Source organism: Girardinichthys multiradiatus, chromosome 24 (assembly GCF_021462225.1).
Source record: "Girardinichthys multiradiatus isolate DD_20200921_A chromosome 24, DD_fGirMul_XY1, whole genome shotgun sequence".
Lineage (NCBI taxonomy): Eukaryota > Metazoa > Chordata > Actinopteri > Cyprinodontiformes > Goodeidae > Girardinichthys > Girardinichthys multiradiatus.
This window is the reverse complement of record NC_061816.1, coordinates 3,734,181-3,754,530: the sequence shown is the minus strand read 5'-3', so window position 1 is coordinate 3,754,530 and position 20,350 is coordinate 3,734,181. Positions and strand designations below refer to the sequence as shown.

General features: G+C 42.2%; 1 protein-coding gene across 6 annotated transcripts in view; it reads right to left on the bottom strand.

The window, feature by feature from the left end:
• LOC124861406 (NACHT, LRR and PYD domains-containing protein 4-like) overlaps positions 1 to 20,350 on the bottom strand; it is a 328,592-nt gene that overhangs the window by 2,224 nt on the left and 306,018 nt on the right. For 5 of the 6 annotated variants that reach the window (XM_047355143.1, XM_047355138.1, XM_047355141.1 and 2 more), the window contains 2 exons: positions 11,386 to 11,559; positions 1,030 to 1,191 (listed from right to left, as the gene is read on the bottom strand). In XM_047355143.1, coding sequence (XP_047211099.1) covers positions 1,030 to 1,191; positions 11,386 to 11,559 — 336 coding nt within the window. The remainder of the gene's footprint in view (positions 1 to 1,029; positions 1,192 to 11,385; positions 11,560 to 20,350) is intronic. The other variant, XM_047355142.1, reaches the window with a different exon arrangement.

The window sequence follows — 20,350 nt, the reverse complement described above, 5'->3', positions numbered from 1 at the left end:
GACCTGTCTGAGACTTGAACTATTAAAGTCCTCTGCTATGATAGGAGCAGCATCCAGGTGACTGTTCTGATCTTCACTGAGCTCATCGTGTAGTGCAGTCAAAGCTAGATCTTTATCTGCCTGAGGTGGAATATAGACAGCTGTGTTAGTTACTGATGGAAACGTTCTGATCCAGAAGGATGGTCAGAGCAGGTCAACTGATGGACAGATGCTCCAGATGTGTTAAATCAGAATGGGAAAGTCCTGATGTTCTCACCATCAACCATCTGTTATTAGATATGAGACACACTCCACCACCTGGTGATGATCCTGCCTTTGCTGTTCTGTCCACCCAGTGCAGGGTAAAACAATTGGACCGTATCATGGTGAGATCCAGAACCACTGGGGTTCTTCATGTCTCAGAGAAACAGACAAGGTTAAAATCTCTGATGTTCTGCTGTAACTTTACTCTGGACACAGATGATCCAGTTTGATGTCCTGAAACTGGGGAACCAGCAACCATCATCCACTGGGAACTGGATCATGGTGTGTCTGTTCACTGGGTCTGGTTCTGACTCCAGCAGGTTCTCCTGTCTTTGCTTTGTCACTATCTGTGTCCTCCTGCTTTGTTCTTTGAAGTGAGGTGTATCTCTGGAGGCCATCTTGAGTCTCCAGACTCTCCGGGAATTGGTGAGCAGATGGTTCTATAAGGTCCAAAAGAGTCAATGTTCTGTAAGTAGTTAGAACTAAAGTGTTTGGTTAGAAAAGTGAACTTAAAGAGACGTTCCATAAAACCAGAGCCGAATCTGACCTAAAACCAGAGTCGGGTCAGAGGGACCAGGACAGCGTTTGATCTTGGTCCCACATGATTCTAAATAAGACAATGAAACAGATGATGAACTAACTGCTGTCTGTTCCAGCTGAGAAACTAACGACTCAGAAGGATTTACTAGAAAATCATCAACTTAGCATTTAAACCATTTTAATTTGTGAAACAGAGAATACTGTTCCTCATTAAAACTCAGAAGAACCAGTTTGATGAATCTTCACCTGAATATTTCCAGTGTACAGTCTGAACCAGACGGCAACTTCTCCCCTGAATCTTGTAGGTTGTTGTTCTGCAGGTCAACTTCTCTCAGACAGCAGGACTGGGAGCTAAGAACTGATGACAGAACTTCACAAGTTCTCCCTGAGAGGTTACAGGATCTAAGTCTGAGAGACAAATGAAACAAAAGACTTTAGACTTTAAATAAAACTGCACTACACCTTCAGTCCAGCAGATGGCTTTTACTATTTTTAAAAGATTTTTAGCTAATAACTTATTTTTTGCTTCAACTGATAAATGATAGTAGATGATGAGCAGCTTTAGAGTTATACAGTTAATTAAAACCTTCCATTAATCCTTAAGTTTTACTGGAAAAGTTTAAAACATTAGTTTACGTTTAAGTTTATACCAACCTGCACCAGGCCAGAGTTGTTGCTTTACAACCTCAATAACTACTAAACACTGATTAACACACTTATTTTACTTTTATTATCATCAGACAAACTCTTGTCAGATATCTACAGCACAACAAGAAAAATGTCTACTAAAAATGTGATTTTTACTAGACCAGAGTGCCGTGAAAGTAAAGCCCTGAGAAAGTGAAATTACCCAGGATAAATTTGCATTAAACGCATCCTGGGCTTCCTAAACCAGGACTTTTAAAAAGATTGGAGCTTTTTAAAATCCCCAGAAACAGAAATGGGTCTAAACTGCATTTTTCTGAAAGCAACATAATTTACAGCGAGCATAGTGGTGAGTGTGTTAGGAATGAGATGTAATGCTACATTTGACAATATTGTCTTTCTAAGCTAGTTTAATACTAACGTTAGCCCAATGTTAAAGTGATGATTCTGTCAGTTCTATTTCATCCCTACTGACCGCCAGAGGCGGTGCTTCAAGCACTGAATGATCATTCTTGCGCATGCGCAGGTCGAGAAATTAATAACAACATGGTCACATGTGACCTACCGGTGGCTCACGTGAGTCTATATAGTCACATGACACCGGGAGCCCAGTCCCTTCTTTCTTCTTGCACGCAGGTTGATGAATGCAGGTGTTGACTTGTGTTTGTTTGTTCCTCGTTCCTCTTGCTACTTGCTGCTGGGGCCTCGTGATCGTTTGTGGTCGGAGCTGCGGATGATTCTGCCCTCCAGAGGCTGCGCAAGCTGCCTTTTCTTCCAGGGTTTCTGGTAAGTTTGTTCGGCTCGCTGGTAGCGTTTTCTGCTCGTGCTGAGTCCGTTCATTCATTTATTTGATTTGGCTCGAAAGCCTGGTTGTCTGACTCGCCAGTGGTGTTTTCTGCTCGTGCTTAGTCTGTTTAGTTTTCGGCAGTAGTTGCCGCTCGCTTTTGTTTATTCCTGTTTGTCTGACCAGCTGGTGGCGTTTTCTGCTCGTACGGAGTCCTACGGCTTGTTGCAGTAACAGGGTCTGGTGTTTTTTCTGCCTGTTAGACCCCATCTGTCCACTTGGTCATGGACAATCTTTGTTGTTCGTCCTGTTCGGCTCCCCTACAGCCGGAGGACGGTCATGACATATGCCCTCCCTGCCTTGGTGTTGACCATCTCAGGGAGGTGCTTTCAGATCATGCCTGCTCTAATTGCAGCGTTCTGCCCCAAGCGGTGTGGTTGGCCCGGCTGTCCTCGGTGTCTCTGTCCAACAGGATCCGTTGCCGCTTGAACAGGGTGCGGCCTCCACGAAACGGTCTGCTGAGGATGTGCCCTTGGCGTGTGGGAGGACAGCCAAGCGGCGCGGGCCCCTGGGACTGTCCTCTAGAGTGTACCAACTTTCTACGGAGCTGGCCCAGATGAAGGCCCTCCTTCAGTCTCTCCGGGCGGATGGTGGTTGCAGTGAGTCTTCCCCTCCTGAACAGGGCGGGTCCTCGCATTGCGAGGATGATGTTATTTCGGTTGCGGCCTCGGGCACCTCTTTCGAGAGGCCTTTCTGGAATTGGGCTCCCGGACCTCAGGTTCAGGCTCCGGTGCCTCCCTGGGAGGTGCGGGGGAACCGGTGTCTGCAGCTATTAAAACGGCTCTGGGCCGTTTGCAGCTGGACGTTCCCCTGGCCCAGCCTTCTTTAGGCGCTGTGATGCCGAGGCCACTTTTGTTGTTTCTCCCACAGCAGAATATGTCCAGGAGCTGCATGCTTGCTGGACAGACACAATGGCCTTTTCCCGCCCAACAGCGGATGGCACGGCCCTGGCTGCCATGCACGAGGCACCCAAGTTCAGGTTGGACTGCATGCCCCCTGTCGAGTCTGCCATTGCCTCCCTCATCGTTCCTCCCGATGAGGCGTTGAGGACTAATGCCCGTTGTCCACAACCGCAATGCCGTGTCACGGACGATTTACTGTGTAGGGCCTACGACTCAGGTGCCCGGATGGGCCGCATAAGGAACTCACTCTCCCATCTGATGTTGGGCCTCTCCTCTTCGTTGGAGTCGGTTCCCTTGGACCAGTCAACTCAGGGCTTGTTGGACGCCTCTCTGCAGGCCTTCGCCCTGATGACGCGTGAGCTTGGACGCACGCTCTCTACATTGGTCCATGCTCGGCGCCAGGTGTGGCTGGCGCAATCGCCCCTGACTGAGCCTTGCAGGAGAACGCTGAGGGCTCTTCCTGTGGTTCCAGGGGAACTCTTCGATTCCGCTGCGCTGGAGGCTTTGGAGCATACAGCCCAGGCCTCAAGAACACGGCAGCAGCTGGCGGGTCTCCATAGACCTCCCCGCCGCCCAGTTGCTGCTGGGGCAGCTGGGTACTTGTTCCGGGGTTCCCTCCCCCCTCCTGTCCCTTTCTTTGGGTCCACAAGCACGGCTCCTAGACCGAGACCGACTAGGGCCCAAGGGGACCATGGTGGGGCCCAGGGTTTGCGCCCAGTTCGGTCTACTCATTCCGGTCGGCGTTTCCCCATGCCCTCTCAGGGCCAGGGTGCCAGCCGGTGATGTTCTGGAGCCGGCGGTCGGGTTTTTCTCCCCGGGCCAGCTCAGTTTTTGGGCTGTTCACGCCCTGGACTCGTGGGTGTTGTCCACTCTGTCCCGGGGATACCGGCTTCAGTTTCGCCGCTGGCCTCCTATCCCCAGCCGAGCCAAGATGACGGTCATCTGCGACCCGATGAAGGCTCGGGCCCTGGACCGGGAGATCTGCACCTCGCTGGCCAAGGGTGCGATTGTTACGGTGGACCCCTGCGGGATCCGGGGTTTTTTTATTCACTTTATTTTCTGGTTCCCAAGAAGACCCCGGCGGTCTTCGTCCAATTCTGGACCTCCGGGGTCTGAACACTTTTCTCAAGGTTCTGCCTTTCCATATGTTGACCACCCAGGAGGTCCTGCAGGCAATCTCCCCAGGAGACTGGTTCACAACTATCGACCTGAAGGACGCCTATTTTCATGTCCCCATTGCTTCGGATCATTGGCAGTTTCTCCGCTTTGCCTTTCACGGGAGGCACTTCCAGTTCCGGGTTCCCGCTGTGTGGCAGTGGCTCTTTCCCCCCTGCAGGCACGGGGACTGCGGATCCTGACTATTTGGACGACTGGCTCATCTGGGCTGCAACCCGGGATCAGGCGATCCGAGACACCCGGACGGTGCTTGCCCACATACGTCAGCTGGGTTTGAGGGTGAACCAGGAGAAGAGCAGCCTGATCCCCTCCCAAGTGACTATTTTCTTAGGCATGGTTCTAGATTCTGGTTCCGTGACCGCCTGTCCTTCTCCTCGGCGCGTCGGCGATATCCTGGCCATGCTCCCGAGCTTCCGTCTTGGCAGGGCTCCACGGTTTGTGGAGTGGCTGCGTCTTCTGGGCATGCTCACTGCTGCGTCCAGCGTGGTAACTCTGGGGCTTCTTTCATTGCGGCCCCTACAGATGTGGCTGAACGGGGTAGGCCTGGACCCCTCCCGGCGTATTCACCGGCTCCGACGGCTTCGGGTTGTGCCTCTGTGCCTACAGTTTCTGTCCAAGTGGCGGAGCGGGTCCTACATAGTGAGGGGTGTCCCGCTTGGCGCCCTTCCGTGTCGGAGGGAAGTTGTCCATACGGATGCTTCCTCCAAGGGTTGGGGAGCGACCTGGCAAGACCGTGCGGCTCAGGTGGTGTGATCTCCGCGGCAGTGCGGGGTCCATATCAATGTTCTGGAGCTGATGGCTGTGTTCCTGGCGCTACGTGCTTTCCTTCCAGGGCTGCTGGGATAACATGTGTTGGTTCGGTCGGACAACACCGCGGTTGTCTTCCATATAAATCACCAAGGGGGGTCCAGGTCTCTGAGACTACTGTCCCTGGCCCGGCGGCTCCTGGTCTGGGCGGCGCCACGCCTTGCCAGCCTCAGGGCAGCCTATATTCCGGGTCCGCAGAATGTCTCCGCGGACTCTCTGTCTCGGCGGGTGCCACTTCCGGGGAGTGGCGGCTTCACCCGGAGGTGGTGGATCGCATTTGGGCCACCGTCGGCAGTGGCGGAGGTGGACCTGTTTGCCTCCACAGATGCAGTTCACTGTCCCCTCTGGTTTTCCCTGATGGACAATGCCAGTCCTCTGGGCTGCGACGCACTGGCACACGAGTGGCCCCGGACCCTTCTCTACGCCTTTCCCCCATTTCCCCTGATCCCCCAGACGCTTCTGAGGGTTCTTCAGGACAGGCACGAGCTTCTGCTGGTAGCCCCCTTTTGGCCAGGGAGGACCTGGTTTCCTCTGCTGCGCAGGCTCTGCTCCAGCTTGCCGATGTGCCTCCCCTCCAGGAGAGACCTCCTCTCCCAAATGGGAGGCCGGATTCTCCACCCCAATCCGGGCCGCCTGAAACAGGCTCTGCCTTCTCCCATTATGGGAGCAGGGTTGGAGAGACTATGACTGACGCATGGGCACCGTCCACGTGGGCCGCTTATGGTGCTAAGTGCTTGAAACACCGCCTCTGGCAGTCATTAGGGATGAAATAGAATGAAAGTTGGTTCTATGAATCCCGGATGACCGCCAGAGCGCTCGGTCCCTCGGTCTCCGCGTGCTCCCGAGAAGATTGTTGGGGCTGGACTCCCGGTGTCATGTGACTATATAGACTCACGTGATCCACCGGTAGGTCACATGTGACCATGTTATTAATTTCTCGACCTGCGCATGCGCAAGAATGATCATTCAGTGCTTGAAGCACCGCCTCTGGCGGTCATCCGGGATTCATAGAACCGTAGTTACATTCGTAACTTTCGTTTTTAGTTTCAATGTTAGCATGAGTGTCAGCCTGTATTGAGGCAATTAGCTGCTGTCTGCTTAATAAAGTAACTTACAGATTCAAAACGGTTCCTTTTAATTTTGCTGGGTGACTAGATACACTTATGGCATATCTCAGCAAACCTTTCAAAGAATATTATTCTATAATAATGTAACCCCTGTTGACTTTTCCCCTATGAACAGCGCCCAGATTCTCTGACCTACACTCTATTGAATCCTACACACCTGTGCCCTCATGAGTAATGAGTGTTTTAATGGGTAACAGTGGATCTTGTGAGTAGAGTGTGCATCTGATCACATTAACAAGACCAGGATCACTTACCATACAACTGAAATCTAAGTGCAGTGCAGCTTTAACCTTATACTGAAATAAGGAAGGGAAAAGGGCAATATTGAGTAAAGTACCAATTTAATGAACCGTACTGGTCAGTAAAAGGAACCCAGAACAATGCACATTTAACAGTTCACTTTCAACCCAGTAATGTTATTATTAATAGAACAATAGCATTAGGAGGTATCCCACCTGTAAAGTAGGTAATAATCACAACTAGTGCAATAACAAATGAATCTCAAAATTCCAATGGATCAGTGAGAACATAAGAAGCATATTGAGTGAAACCTGACGGTCGCATAACTACACTAAACTCCTTACAAACTGGAAAAACTTACAAAACAAAAAGGCCGTTAAATGAATTGATGAAACTTCACGTATTCAGTCTCTTGCAGAAATAAGGCAGTCCCTTAGCTTTATAACCGTTGCAGGCCTGATATGACTTAGTTAGATACGTCTGCAGAATAGCAGCCCCAATGATGGCGGCTCCCAGCACAACCACACGGAACCGATCATTCACCCCACCAGGGATTACCAGTCCTCAACGAACGGCAACAGAACCGCTCCAACTCCAGTCCAAGAGCCCGGCCCGGCCCTGCAGCTCCGAAATCCAAGCAAAACGTCCGGAAAAACTTGGCAGCTCCAGCTAGTTGGAAAACAACAATAATCCACAGCGGCATAGAACCACCTTCCTCTGGGAATGGCCGCTGGCCGACTGGCAACCAGTATAGCTGCAGGTAAACCCGTTCCCACCCACCAGCCTTCACAGCCAATCAAATTGCTTCAACTTGCCCTTGACTGACCAGTAAGGTAGAAACAGGTGAAACGATGCGTTTACTGGCGGTAGTAAATAGCAGGTATGAGCACAACACAGCATTTACTGCATGTTTTAAAGTAAACAAAAATACACGTGTTATTTTAATGTTTAAGACTTTGACGGTGCGCAAAGCCTCAAAGGTATAAGTGTAATACACTAACAACATTAAGTAGAAAGGTCATTATTACAATCTAAGGTGGAAAAGGCCTACAATGCATTATATTTAAGGAAATGCTCAAAGTATGTAAGAGAAAAGGGTTATATATAACCTAGGGGTTACAATAATAATATTTAACCAGTATTGTTATTGGTTAAAAGCAGAATTAAAAGCAATAAATGTTTTTGGTGATCTTAATATTACTGCAACTGAGATTTTAAGCTAAAAGCAATGTTGCCAAATCTTGCAAGAGAAACAAGCAACCAGCTCTATGAAAACAAGCTAAAAAAAGCCCTACAGGATACCCACGACACTGTGTAAATACAGTTTATAAACAGTATTAATGTATACAGTTATTATAGCATTATACATAGGCAAAAGCAAAATGATGCTAAACACTTTTACCATAAAAATAACTTATATTATTTGAATAACTCATACTTTTAAACTCTAATCAAAAGAAAAGTTTATTTTTCATACGTTTCAGCAAAGTGACAGTGAACACAGTCAACAAATAACTTTATTTAAGCTTTGTTTAAAAGAAAAGACACACATGAGCGATTATTTTAGTAAAGTCATCTAGTTTGGTTGAAGAGTGTGCTTCCTTGTGTGACATCATTAAAAAATCCAAACAAGTCAGCCCAGATTTTAGGAAGTGAATTCTGGACCTAATCTGTTTTGACCTTGGATAAAACTTCCAGATTCCTGAATCTGTTCTGGATCTGTTCAAACAACTGCAGGTCCAACAACACCATCCTAATGTTGAAGCACAGTAGTTGCTGCATCATGGTATGTAGATGTTTTAAGGTCTGGAGTGGCTAACCAGGAAACCCTGGTGATCCAGTGTAACGTTAAGTCAGAAACTGGGTTGAACAGAGTAGTCAGACCAGCCAGCTTTCATCTGTACCATGTGACCACAATCAGCCAATCACATGGGGCTGACTGCTAGCTAATAGCGTTTAGCTATTCCACACATTTCTCAGTTACTGAGAGATGCCTTATGTGTTTCTGTAAAGGAAGAATAAAAAGAGAAACTCTGGAATATGACACCACCAACTGTGCTACATTATTTTAACAAAAGTCTGCATAGTGAGAGCAAAAGGGCAGAGACTTGTGTCCCATGCAGGCTACTGTAGTGGACACTAGGCATGGGGAATATGGACTTTACAATTTGTGACAATATTTTGTGGTATTTATTGTGATAGCAATAAAAGTGATGATAAAAATATTCAAAAATCCTCACAGTCCTAATGAAACTGTCACAGCAAGCCACAAGAGCCTGACAAGCACAAATACCACTCTAATAATTAAACTTATTTATTTATTTATTAAGGAAAAAGTACGGAAGAGTATTAGGGCCACTAAAAAAATTAAATAAAATTCTGACTTTAATCTCAGAATTCTGACTTTAATCTCAGAATTCTGACTTTCATCTCAGAATTCTGACTTTAATGCAGGTGAGCACCTGGAAGCATCTGGGTGCAACCAGCTTCATCGCCTGAGATGTGAGTCGTGCAGGGGAACGTCCAGCAATCTTGGGGAACATGTCAGATTTAAGTGACTTTTTACGTGGCCGAGGGCTTCCTGAAGATGCCATTTCATTATTGGAAGAGCAGAAGGTGAGTAAAACAACAGAGTTAGTTTAGTGTCCAAAACGGAACGAGCTGTTAGCATGTTTGTTAGCTTACATCGTTAGGAGGAATAAACGTGTTCCACAATGTTACATCACACGCATTGAATATAGGGTTATTAGCTGCTGATTGCTGGAATTATCCCAAAAGTGTTGGTTGTGTTTTATTTTATTGTTCTTTGTGTTGAATGTTTTCCAAGGAAATTAACCAGTAGTTGAATTATAGACGCTAGCCACCTGCCAACATGAAAAATGTATTTGATGCGTTCAATTGAGTAACTTTTCGTACAGCAGAGGAGAGAAACTTGAATGAAATTGAAGGTGAAATACATGTTTATATATATTAATCAGGAAAATGGATGGCTTGCATAAACAGCTGCCGATCCCCGATTGTTGTTCTGATTGTGGTTGACTAAAGATCCTCTCAAACCATTCGCTAGCACCAACTAATGTTGTGCATATAACTATATATAGGCTATGTTAGTGGTACAATGTCGGAAAAATATACAAACTGTTAAAATGTCAGAATCACAAAATAATTTTCCTGCTCTGTGTTTCATGTGCCAGCTCAAGACTTAAATTACATTTTATACTCTGAGCTACCCTCATTGTTGTCAGTGCAGTTATCACCAAGGTGCGGAAATGGTGGGCTACAGTTCACTAAATCAAACTTAATACACTCATTAATGTTTCTTATAAAACAGTAAAACTAAAATTGCTGGTTGGGGAGCACCATTCTAATAATTAAACATATTTATTTATTAAGGCAAAAGCAAACAGTAGCAACAAAATAATTTGTACCCAAGAAATTGTCTCAACCTTGTTTTATGCAGTCAGAACATGTTATGATTCTGGTCTGTTTCTCTGCACCGTCTCTGTCTGCCTGCTGATCATCGCTGTGCTGAAGGATTTTAGAGGATTGTTTTCACCTGCTCCTCCCCGGCCAGCTCCCTATTCATGCCTCACCTGCTCCACCTGTTTACCTGGCTTTATAAGCTGCTCTCTGGCTGACAAACAGCACCAGATTATCAAAAGCCTTGTGTGGTAAATGTCCAGCGTTCTTCCTAGCCTGTCTGCCTGATCTTGATCTTGTTTTTTCCCCCTGGATTTCTCTGCCCTGCTTTGCCCTCGTTGGATATCTCCCTGGCTTCCGATCTCATCTCTGGACATCGACCTTGTTTCTGCCTCCTCACTGTCACCTTCTGCCTTACCCCCAGATCCGTCAGCCCAGTACTGGATCTGATCATAACGTCAGACCAAGGATTCCTGTTCACAGCCTCTCTGACTCACTGTGGCGTCACCCTGGCGCTGAAAATCAGCATCCTCGCTCTCCCACGGATTCTGAGAAGGTCAGTGGCTTTTTCTCTGAGCTTCACGTTATTCTCAGTTTTCTGTTCAGCCACTAACCAATATGTCTGCCCTCAGAGGTTCCTGATCCTGCTGCTGGTTTTCTGTCGAACGACAACGACAGATTTCAATGAACCTCTTAATATTCACCTGTTGTGTCCGACTGAAATTGCAGGTTCTTTGCTCAACCTGTTACAGAACAAGTCATGATAAAAGTTGGAGTATTTATATTAAGGGAGGGACAGTAAACAAAAATTAATTTGGTATGTTTTCAGTTTGCTTCAATTCAGACAAAAAGGTTTTGTTTTTTTCAGTCAGCAGTAAATGAAGAATCTATTTCAATTTCTGATATTACATTTTATAATGTTCTAAAACTAAAAAAGTAGAAAATATAGAATTAACTGGACACTTAGTTGGATTTGTTTCAATGAATAAAGTAGTATAAGCAGGCATAACCAGTGGCTGGATAGATTATACATAATCAGAACCACTTGGAAATGGGTTACAGGCAGCCATTTGGACCTCAGCTGATTTTTCTCCAGAACCAGTGATGTTTACATTCAGCTTGATGTTTCAGGAGAGGAATTCAGTTCAGTGCTGAGCAGCTATGAACCTTATTGCTGTTGAAATAGGTAGACTAACAAAGTTCAGTCCTTTTTCCACTGTGGCTGCAGGAGAAACCTTAAAGGGAACAGAACTCTGCTACAAATAGCATAGTTTAGTTATAACTGGCAGTTCTCACTCTTTTGTTTTGGTGTCACTTTTTAAAGTTACCCTGCAGAACATTGCTTTGAGCACTTAGTTCGGCACATAAACATTCTGCATGTTTTCAGGTAGAAAAAACTAGATGATGTTCACAGTAATTAAGTCATTAATGCTGTTCAGACCTGAGAGTTTCAAGTTTGCAGTTTGGACTCTTAAGTCCAGAAGACAGCAGCTCCACTCCAGAATCCTGCAGCTTGTTGTTACTCAGGTCCATCTCTCTCAGATTAGAGGACTGGGAGCTGAGAACTGAGGCCAGAACTTCACAGCTTCTCTCTGAGAGGTTACAGTTCTTCAATCTGAAGAGACAGAGATCAAAATGAATAAGAACAATTCTGATGGAATAAAACTAAATAAAAACATCTTATAGTATTAAACAAGACAGATGAAACTGCTTCATGAAATAAGAATCAGAAACTCTAAAGCAATGCAATGCATATCAGAACCCTGAAACAGAACAAACTGTGATTTAGACAAATTTCTATGTTCTGTGACCCACTTAAACTTTGAATGATGTAAAGGAATTTATGATTATTTGAATATGATTATTTATGAGAAAATCTAAATAAAAAAATCATATTTAATAATAATGTTCGGAGTATGATTATTGATTAATTAATCTTGATCAATAATTATAATTACAAATCATAATCTGACAAAATCAATTTCTTAACCATAAATCCTCATTTACGAATCGAGACCAGAGATGTTTCTGGTGTTGTAATTGTGGCTCAATGCCTCTGACAATTACAACTGTTAAATACTCCATAATAGTTAATAACTATTGCCGGAGATGTCACTGTTTAATCGACCGTTTCTGCCGAAACGTGTGGAACCTGAACCTTATTTTGACTGACGAATCACTTTTTGCACACAATGAAACACCAAACGCTCTCTCTTTATCTATGTGAATATTTATTAATTTTCACCTACTCAACATGCAAAATTCTACAAACACAGGGGTAACACATCTAAAATAAGCAAAATCAACAAACGGTAGTGGGTATGTATTGAGTCAACCAGCCATTTATGGCACTACAGACGAAGGAAGAGGATATGAAAGGGGGGTGTGGTGATGACTGGTGGGGGGTTGGAGTGCAGCTTAGAGTGTCTTTTATGATCTTCTGATCATAAAACTTCCCCCCTAACTCCTGATCACAAAGGATTGATAACTTTTGGCGGCAAGTTAGCACAGTGAGATTGAAGACAAAGGTAAAATGGAGAATTTTACCATGAGGTCGTTTTAACAGTCCAGTCTTGCAACGCACCCGCGTTCAGATAGTAAACACAGTCATATCAGTCGCAATGCTCGATGGGATATGTAGGAGCGGGCTGTCCTGGGTACAAAATGGCCGATGCCATTGGAGAGGCACAGTGACGTCCAACAACGTACAGATAATCCAATACTCAGCAAACAAGTGGTCCAACAATAATTTCTAACCAAAATCATTCCCCAAGAATAGAAATTATAGATGCACTATGGGGTTGTGATTATTGGGCCAACAGCACTCATTAATTACAAATAATTAATTGTCATTAATCATTAATGATTATTAACCAAAACCATGTTAAATGTAACTGTGTTATCAACCATTTTACCAAAAAGCGGTGAAACAAGCACCAACCTTAGTTGACATAAAATCACTTTTACACAAAATAAGCAGAAACACCTTCTCTTTATCTATGTGAACATTTATTGAAGAAAATAAATCCCTCTTACACCAAACTATTCAGCCAACAAACATTAACCTAACTAAACATTCACTAATCTACTGAAGGGGTAAATTAATAATCAAGAATAGAAAGGCACATATTGATTAGTTCATAAAGAAAGCACACTGGGTATTAAAGGAGATCAAACCAGCAATTTATGGGCAGAAGTGGGAATAAATCAAAGCTTTGGGTTCACTTGTAATATGAAACAACAAGAAACAGGCGATGAGTCTTTATTCCCGTTGAGAGTATTTTCAGATCAGAAGACGTGGATTTGCTCTTAAACGCCACGAGGAGCTGATTAGAAGAAAGGGTCATAAAAGTTCACATGGGAACCAGCAGCATAAAACGATGAAGAGACAAGCTTGGAGTGGAGCTCAGATCTTAGACTTACTTCAAATAACTTCAATAATCCAACTTTGAACTCTCAGGTGATTTAGGATCGATCGATCAAAATTAAACACAGTAAAAACACAGACATTCAATAAACTTTGCCCTGGAGTGCTCACAGTTTAAAACACACGTGGTCAGCATTCAAACACAGCTCAGCATCAGAACTTCAACAGAACCATGTATGCAACATACAGTTAAACACGTTGGATCAACTGTGTTGATCTTAGATCACCTCTAACTTAATTATTCTGTCCAGACTATAAATGTACCGACATAAATGAATTTATTTATTGTTGTTCGTCTGAGACAGCGATGAATAGGGGAGTAGTCATGCATCCGTGAACAATTCAAAACAGTCAACTTCTCCTCCAGCAAAAGAGGAAAATATATGATGAACCGTTGGCAGCTGACTGGACCAAAACAAGTAGATAAAACTCGTCTCCATGGAAACCTCTGTGCGTTTTTTTTCACCTGGGTAGCAGCACTACAGATGGGCCTCTAAATGAGACAGTAAATCTTCTAGGTTTTCTTCTCCCAGTAAGATCTCCAGCTTTGTCAAGCTCTTCTAATAACTGGCCAGTGGTGACGGATGGAGTCAACTCGCCCGATGGCTTTTGATCCTTAAAGGGAATTGCTTCCTTTGCGTGGTGATTAGTAGTAGATCAAACTGTATGAAGTCTATATTACATAGGCGTCTTTTGTTTCTGACAGTCCTTGCACTCTTGTAAAAAACATGTGTCTGATGTATGGCAGATTCTTTCTGGGCTCACAGTAATCTTGGAAGTTTTGCTTCAATGGAGCTATTTTATTCCTTTCATTATTTGCGAAGACAAACGTGTTACTAACTTTAATGGCTTCTTCTCCGGCAACATGCAGAAATGTTTCACACTGAACCTCTTCTGATTTTAGCTCGTATCGTTGAAGTCATGTCTTCCAATTTTCTGCCAGATTCCCCTGCAGGTTTAAGTTTGGTGGGGGTTTAAAGTGAGCCATACTCGCTGTGTTTCTCCCATTCAAACGTCTGACACCATGTTATGTCTTGTAGTGAGCCATGAAACATGAGGACAGACTTGTAGATCAGGTGGTAGCCATACTGCGTACTTTATTCATCCTTCTATATCCCAAACCGAAAGCCCCCATGCTTTTCACAATAAAACAATAACTTCATACATTACAGGCCCTACCCCCACTCTTTTTATCCAGTTCATTTAAACTCCAGCCACCTATAAGAGAAGTAGAACTGCAGACCGCACTAATTCATAACAGATCAACTGTGCTGAAAAGAAATCTGATGTTTTTTTCTGATGGATTTCATATATTCTGCAGCACTTAATGTTTGCTTCTGTAATTATCTCAATATTAATTTTAGTGTCTTTTAAGTCAACAGAGAGAAAAATGCACAATAACTGAAACAAGTGAAGACCGACATGCAATTTTGAAATCTGAGTTGTCGCTGTAATACGTTTCTCATCCACCAGATGGCACTCGCACGGGAGCTAGTCTACAGAAACTATCTGTGGACATTTGGTGGTTGTAATGTTATGAAATACAGGAAAATAAATCTTGTATGTTGTTTGCTGTTATTTTTCTATGGACAATTACTAGAAAGATGTTTAATCCATGAGTTAGCATGTATTAATGACTGAATAAGAACCCTAAATTAGTAAAATAAAAAAATCATCATCACTGTTACTTCCTGTAGTTCTTTCGTATTCTTCTTTATAGTAAATGTCAAAGATATCTACAGGGTAGTTTTTTAGTGCCAGCTGACAGTTTTAGACATTAATTTCTCATGCATGTAACAAAACAATAAATTACATCAATCTCCTTTATTGAACATTTCTGTAAGCTTTTTGACGAGTAAATTAAAACAAAAATGAATATAATACAACTGAATCACCAAGACATTTATATAAATTTTCTATCTGATTGTTTTGTTTTTTATACAAATGGTCGTAATAAAATGATCAATACAACTATCAGGTGTTCAATAACACAACAATTTTTTTTATTTGTCCCTAAAACTCCAAAATTTATACACAAATTCCCCCATATCATGACCGGAAGTATCATATTTGTTTTTATCTTGTTTCTGCTGTATTCCCTATAATCACTGTCTGCTCCACCTAACCTCACAATGAGTCAAAAGATAAAAATAAAAATGGTTATCTGCACATTTGACATGCGACTTGAGAATTCCTTAAAGCCAATTTAGTCCTGATTTGTCAGCAATCATCTTTGCAGTATAAGCAGATAACCCTTCATTTAATTTCATCCCTATATTAATTTTGAATTCTGGAACTATGGCTGCTCCTATTTGAGCTGATGGATTCTGAGATGAATCTGAGTAAATTTTTATGTAGCTTTAAAACTGTTCTATATACTCTTGTTATTGAATTACATATAAAAGTTTAATCTGTGTTTTATTTTTAATATAGTTAAATCCACTACAGCAGGGTTCCCAGACTAAGATAGCTGGAGGTCCACTACCTCCATCATCCAAACACTTTGGGGTCTGAACATTTTAAATCAACTGTCAAATATCTTCCCTTCATTTTTATTTAACATTTAATTAACGTTTTTGTTTTCTAACTACTGATCAATTGTTCATATGCCCATGAAATCATCTACTGAACAGAAAAGTGCAATCCAATTTAAGAACCAATATTAAACGCTTTGAATGGCTCAGTCTAGCTGGGTCAGGACATCTTGGTAGAACAGTTCTGCTCTCCTTGTTGCTTGTGGCAGGCAGGGCAATTTGCTGAACTTTTCCTTAGGTTGTTGTCCTTCTTTTCCATCTAATATGTTTGGTTTCATCATGTCTCTTTAGATTTCAAATCTTTACAAGTCCAACTGATTCAGAACATATAAGGCAGACTGACCTTAGACCCTACTGAAGGTCAAAGGAAAGTGTATGCTTCTGTCCATTCATCTTAAATGTGTGATTTTCATAATTAACTTTATGTATTTTTGACAAACTCATCTTCTTTTACTCACTCATCTGTGCACCACCAAGTCACTGTACTGTCAGCAAGCGTGAGCTCCCAAGCTAGTAACTTATCAGTGTTGGACCATTTGTTTCCTGAATATTGGAAACATTTGCACGTTGCTGGACGCCAACAGGCCTCCTGGCGTTGTCGGCCATTTTGTATCCAGGACAGTCCGTTCCTACAGATCCCGTTGGACACTACAACTGATATGACGGGGCGTCCCAAGTCTGACGTCACAAGACACTAGGAAGGCGTCCATTTTGAACACTCGTTTTCAGCTGGAGACCAGGACACGGTTACCACGCAACGGAAGCACCATCTGGAGAAGAGTCCCCAGTGGATTTCATTTATTCTCCTTTGTTGGCCAACAAAAAATTCATAACTGAGGTTTCTGGAATAAGAAGGCCAGAGATTTCACTTTGCCGATCGAAGACGTGAGTTTAACACGTAACCAGAACCACAGAGTTCAAGGAGACGCTTCCCTCTTTTATTTGGTTTTAGTCGAGTGCCGACGGTCAGATCGTTTTTTTTCCCTTTCGCCAAGGAGGCAAAGGGACGAAGATTGACCGCTTTCTTGGAGCTCAACTGCGGACGCGCAGACAGCTTCAACCCCCCAGCTTTCTGACTTATGTTACAACCAAAACTTTTTGTTTGCCTCTTGTCTTTTTCCCAGCATGGTTTTAGCACTTCTTATATTGAATGGTTTTGTTCATGCCTTTTTAAATTTTGACGAATAGTTTAAAGCTAACTGATCCATTCTGATACTTTATGGTGGCTCTCCTATCTATTAAATGCTCCAGTAATAATTCTCATTGCCTAATATTGAATAATCTTTAATGTTTCTATAGATGTGTTTGAAGCAGAATTATAAACAATACTCCCATAATCTAATACTGATTTAATCAATCCTGTGTGTATATACCCTTAAATGATTTCCTATCTGCTCCCCAGTCTCTTCCAATTAGACACCTCATAATGTTTAATATCTTACATTTATCTCTGATTTTTTGAATGTGAACTTTCCATGTTATTCTTTCATCAAACCAGATGCCAAGGAACTTAAAATGTTTTACGCTTTCAAGTTTTTGTCCAAATAATTTGAGTAAAATATCATAATTTACACCTTTTCTAGTAAAAAATGACATGTTTGTTTTATCAAATGAAAATTTAAATCCCCACTTATTTGACCACTTTTCAACAGTCTTAATTGATAATTGTAATTTATTAACTATATATTCTAAATGTTTCCCTCTTGTCCTCAAAGCCCCGTCATCAGCAGAAGGTGAGCGTCCCACCACCGTATCTATATCATCAAACATATTATTTATCATTAAAGAAAATAATTAAGGACTCACTACGCTCCCTTGTGGCATCCCGCTTTCTATAAAAAATTTATCGGAAACATTTTGTCCAATTGTTACCTGTATTTGTCTTTCTGATGGAACATGTTTTATCCACTTAAACATTCGACCACTGATTCTTAGGGATGTAGGGACCCCTGTTCTAAACCTTTCTCAGTTACTGAAAAATGACTGATGTGTTTCTGTAAAGGAAGAATGAAAGGGGAAACCTCTGGAATATGACACCACCAAATGTGCTATATAGTTTTAACAAAAGTCGTCAGAGTGAGAGGAAAAGAGCAGAGACTTGTGTCCCTTGCAGGATACCGTAGTGGACACTAGACATGGGGAATATGGATTATCACAATATGTTCTGATATTTATTGTGAGGATAAAAGTGATGATTAAAAAAACATATTTAAAAATTAATCCCAGTATTTTTTAATCACTTTTTAAAAGATCAGAGGCGGAGCTAGAGGTTGGGCGGGGCCACTGGACCCACCTGAAACCGGATTCAGATTTATCTGCATCAAAAACAATTGAAAAAAATAGGAATAACATTTGTAGAATTGGATTACTCCCTGTAATTCCCTCACCACCACCAAAAAAGGTCTAATACAAACTGCTCTAGTAATCATAATTACTTTAACTATCAAAATAAATATGTGTCACTAGGATTTAAACTAAATATTTATTTGATTTATGATCTCATTGAACCAAACATAAAACTAAATGTTTAAACAAGAAAACAATCCCAGCCATACTGTCAGTTTTTGGTGTTCAGTTGGAGTTTATTGCCTTATGGTTAATGTGATTTATTTTATCACGCTCATCTTGTTATTTATGATTCATGGAAGAGAAATATAATCACTCATCCCTAATGTAAACAAAATCATTTTCATTATGCCAACTATAGGCTCATGATATCTCCATAATGTTTTGCACTAGTATGGTTATCATCTGTTTCTGTATGCCTGCTTATTATTTGGCGCTACCACTGAGCAAACATTTACACAGTGTAAGATACCAGCAATTAGATTCAACTACATTCTGAACTGTCACTGTTCAGGTTCTTAAATGAAGACGACAAATTGTCCTCTGATTGTATGTAATGTAATGTGGATGTTATGAAGTCCTTTAAATACAGCATGCGGCGACTCCCCCTGAACGAGACACTTTTGGTCTTTTAGCCCTTCAGTAGCAGCTTTACCCACCAGACCAGGTTACTGCTGGAAAAGAGTCAGAACAAAGCAGCAGCCATAAAATCTTTGTGTCCAGTGGATCAGATTGGGCTGCTTGAAGACTGAGTATGGTGATTATGTGTAACCAATAAGTAACAAGGTTCAGACCTAATTTATTAAATGAACACTCATTAAATAAATAATTCTAACTTGATCTTGTCAGAAATGTTCCAGTGAGATTCATTATGGTGAAAATTTAAAAAGTTTTTCATGTGCTTCCAGATGCAGAACCAAGATGAAGTAATGAGTTTAGAGGAGCTGCTTTTGCTTTGGAAGATAAAGGTCATATGTTTTACTACAGTAAATTAACCATTACAGGATCAATTCAGCTTTGATATAAATAATAATTGTTAAGCTTTCATATTAATATGGACTCTTATTTTCTCATCATGATTAAATAATATGATAAAATTGTTTAGACCTGAGAGCACCTTAAAACAGAACAAAATGTGATTTAGACAAATTTCTATGTTCTGTGACCCACTTAAACTTTGAATGATGTTTTAATCTGTACAGATTGAGCTGCAAACACGACCTGTTGTTGTTTTAGAGAAAATATCCTGCAGCTGTTTGCAAATAGTGGAAAACTAAATGATGTTTCCACATAACACTATTCCAGATTGGACCACATGTTCTGATGCATATTTACTCCTCCTTCAAACACTGGGTGTTCACTACACTTCAATCAAGAAAAATAAATGATAAAAACATGTTCTTTTTTTGCTTTACGTTGGTCAGCAGCAAACACATAATCTTTCTGAATACAATTTATACAGTCTTATTCTAAATTTTAAGTGAAGTAGAAAGTATAGAACAGACTCGAGATTTGGTTGCATCCACAGTAGTGGCGGAAGACATGGCGGCAGGCATGACCAATGCCTGGATAGATTATACAACAATAGGACCACTTGAACACGATCCAAGTTGATCTTTAGAAATGTCTAAATCAGACTGTGACCATAATTGAGAATAAAACATGTTTCAATCACTTTATAGTTGTTTTGTTTTTTCAACAGCCTAGTGTCCCAGCTGTTCCTGCATGCAGCAGGAGCAGCTGCTGGGAAAACTTGCATTTCATGAGATGTACAGAGTTTGGGCTGATGGGATACTGCATGTAGCCCTTTGAACCTCAGCTGATTTTGTTTCTTCCAGAACCAGTGATGTTTACATTCAAACTTGAAGTTGTTTGAGGTGAGGAATTCAGTTAATTGCAGAGCAGCTATGAACCTAAATGCCGATGAAAGATGGTACAATGACATAATCTTCTAGTTCATTAAATCTTCTAGTTCATTTCTTTCTCCAGTGTAGCTGCATGAGAAACCTTAATGTTCCGTATTAGCAGAGATTAGTGACAGCTGGGAGTCCTCTCTGTTTTGTTTTGGTGTTACTTTTAAAAGTTGCCATACAGAACGT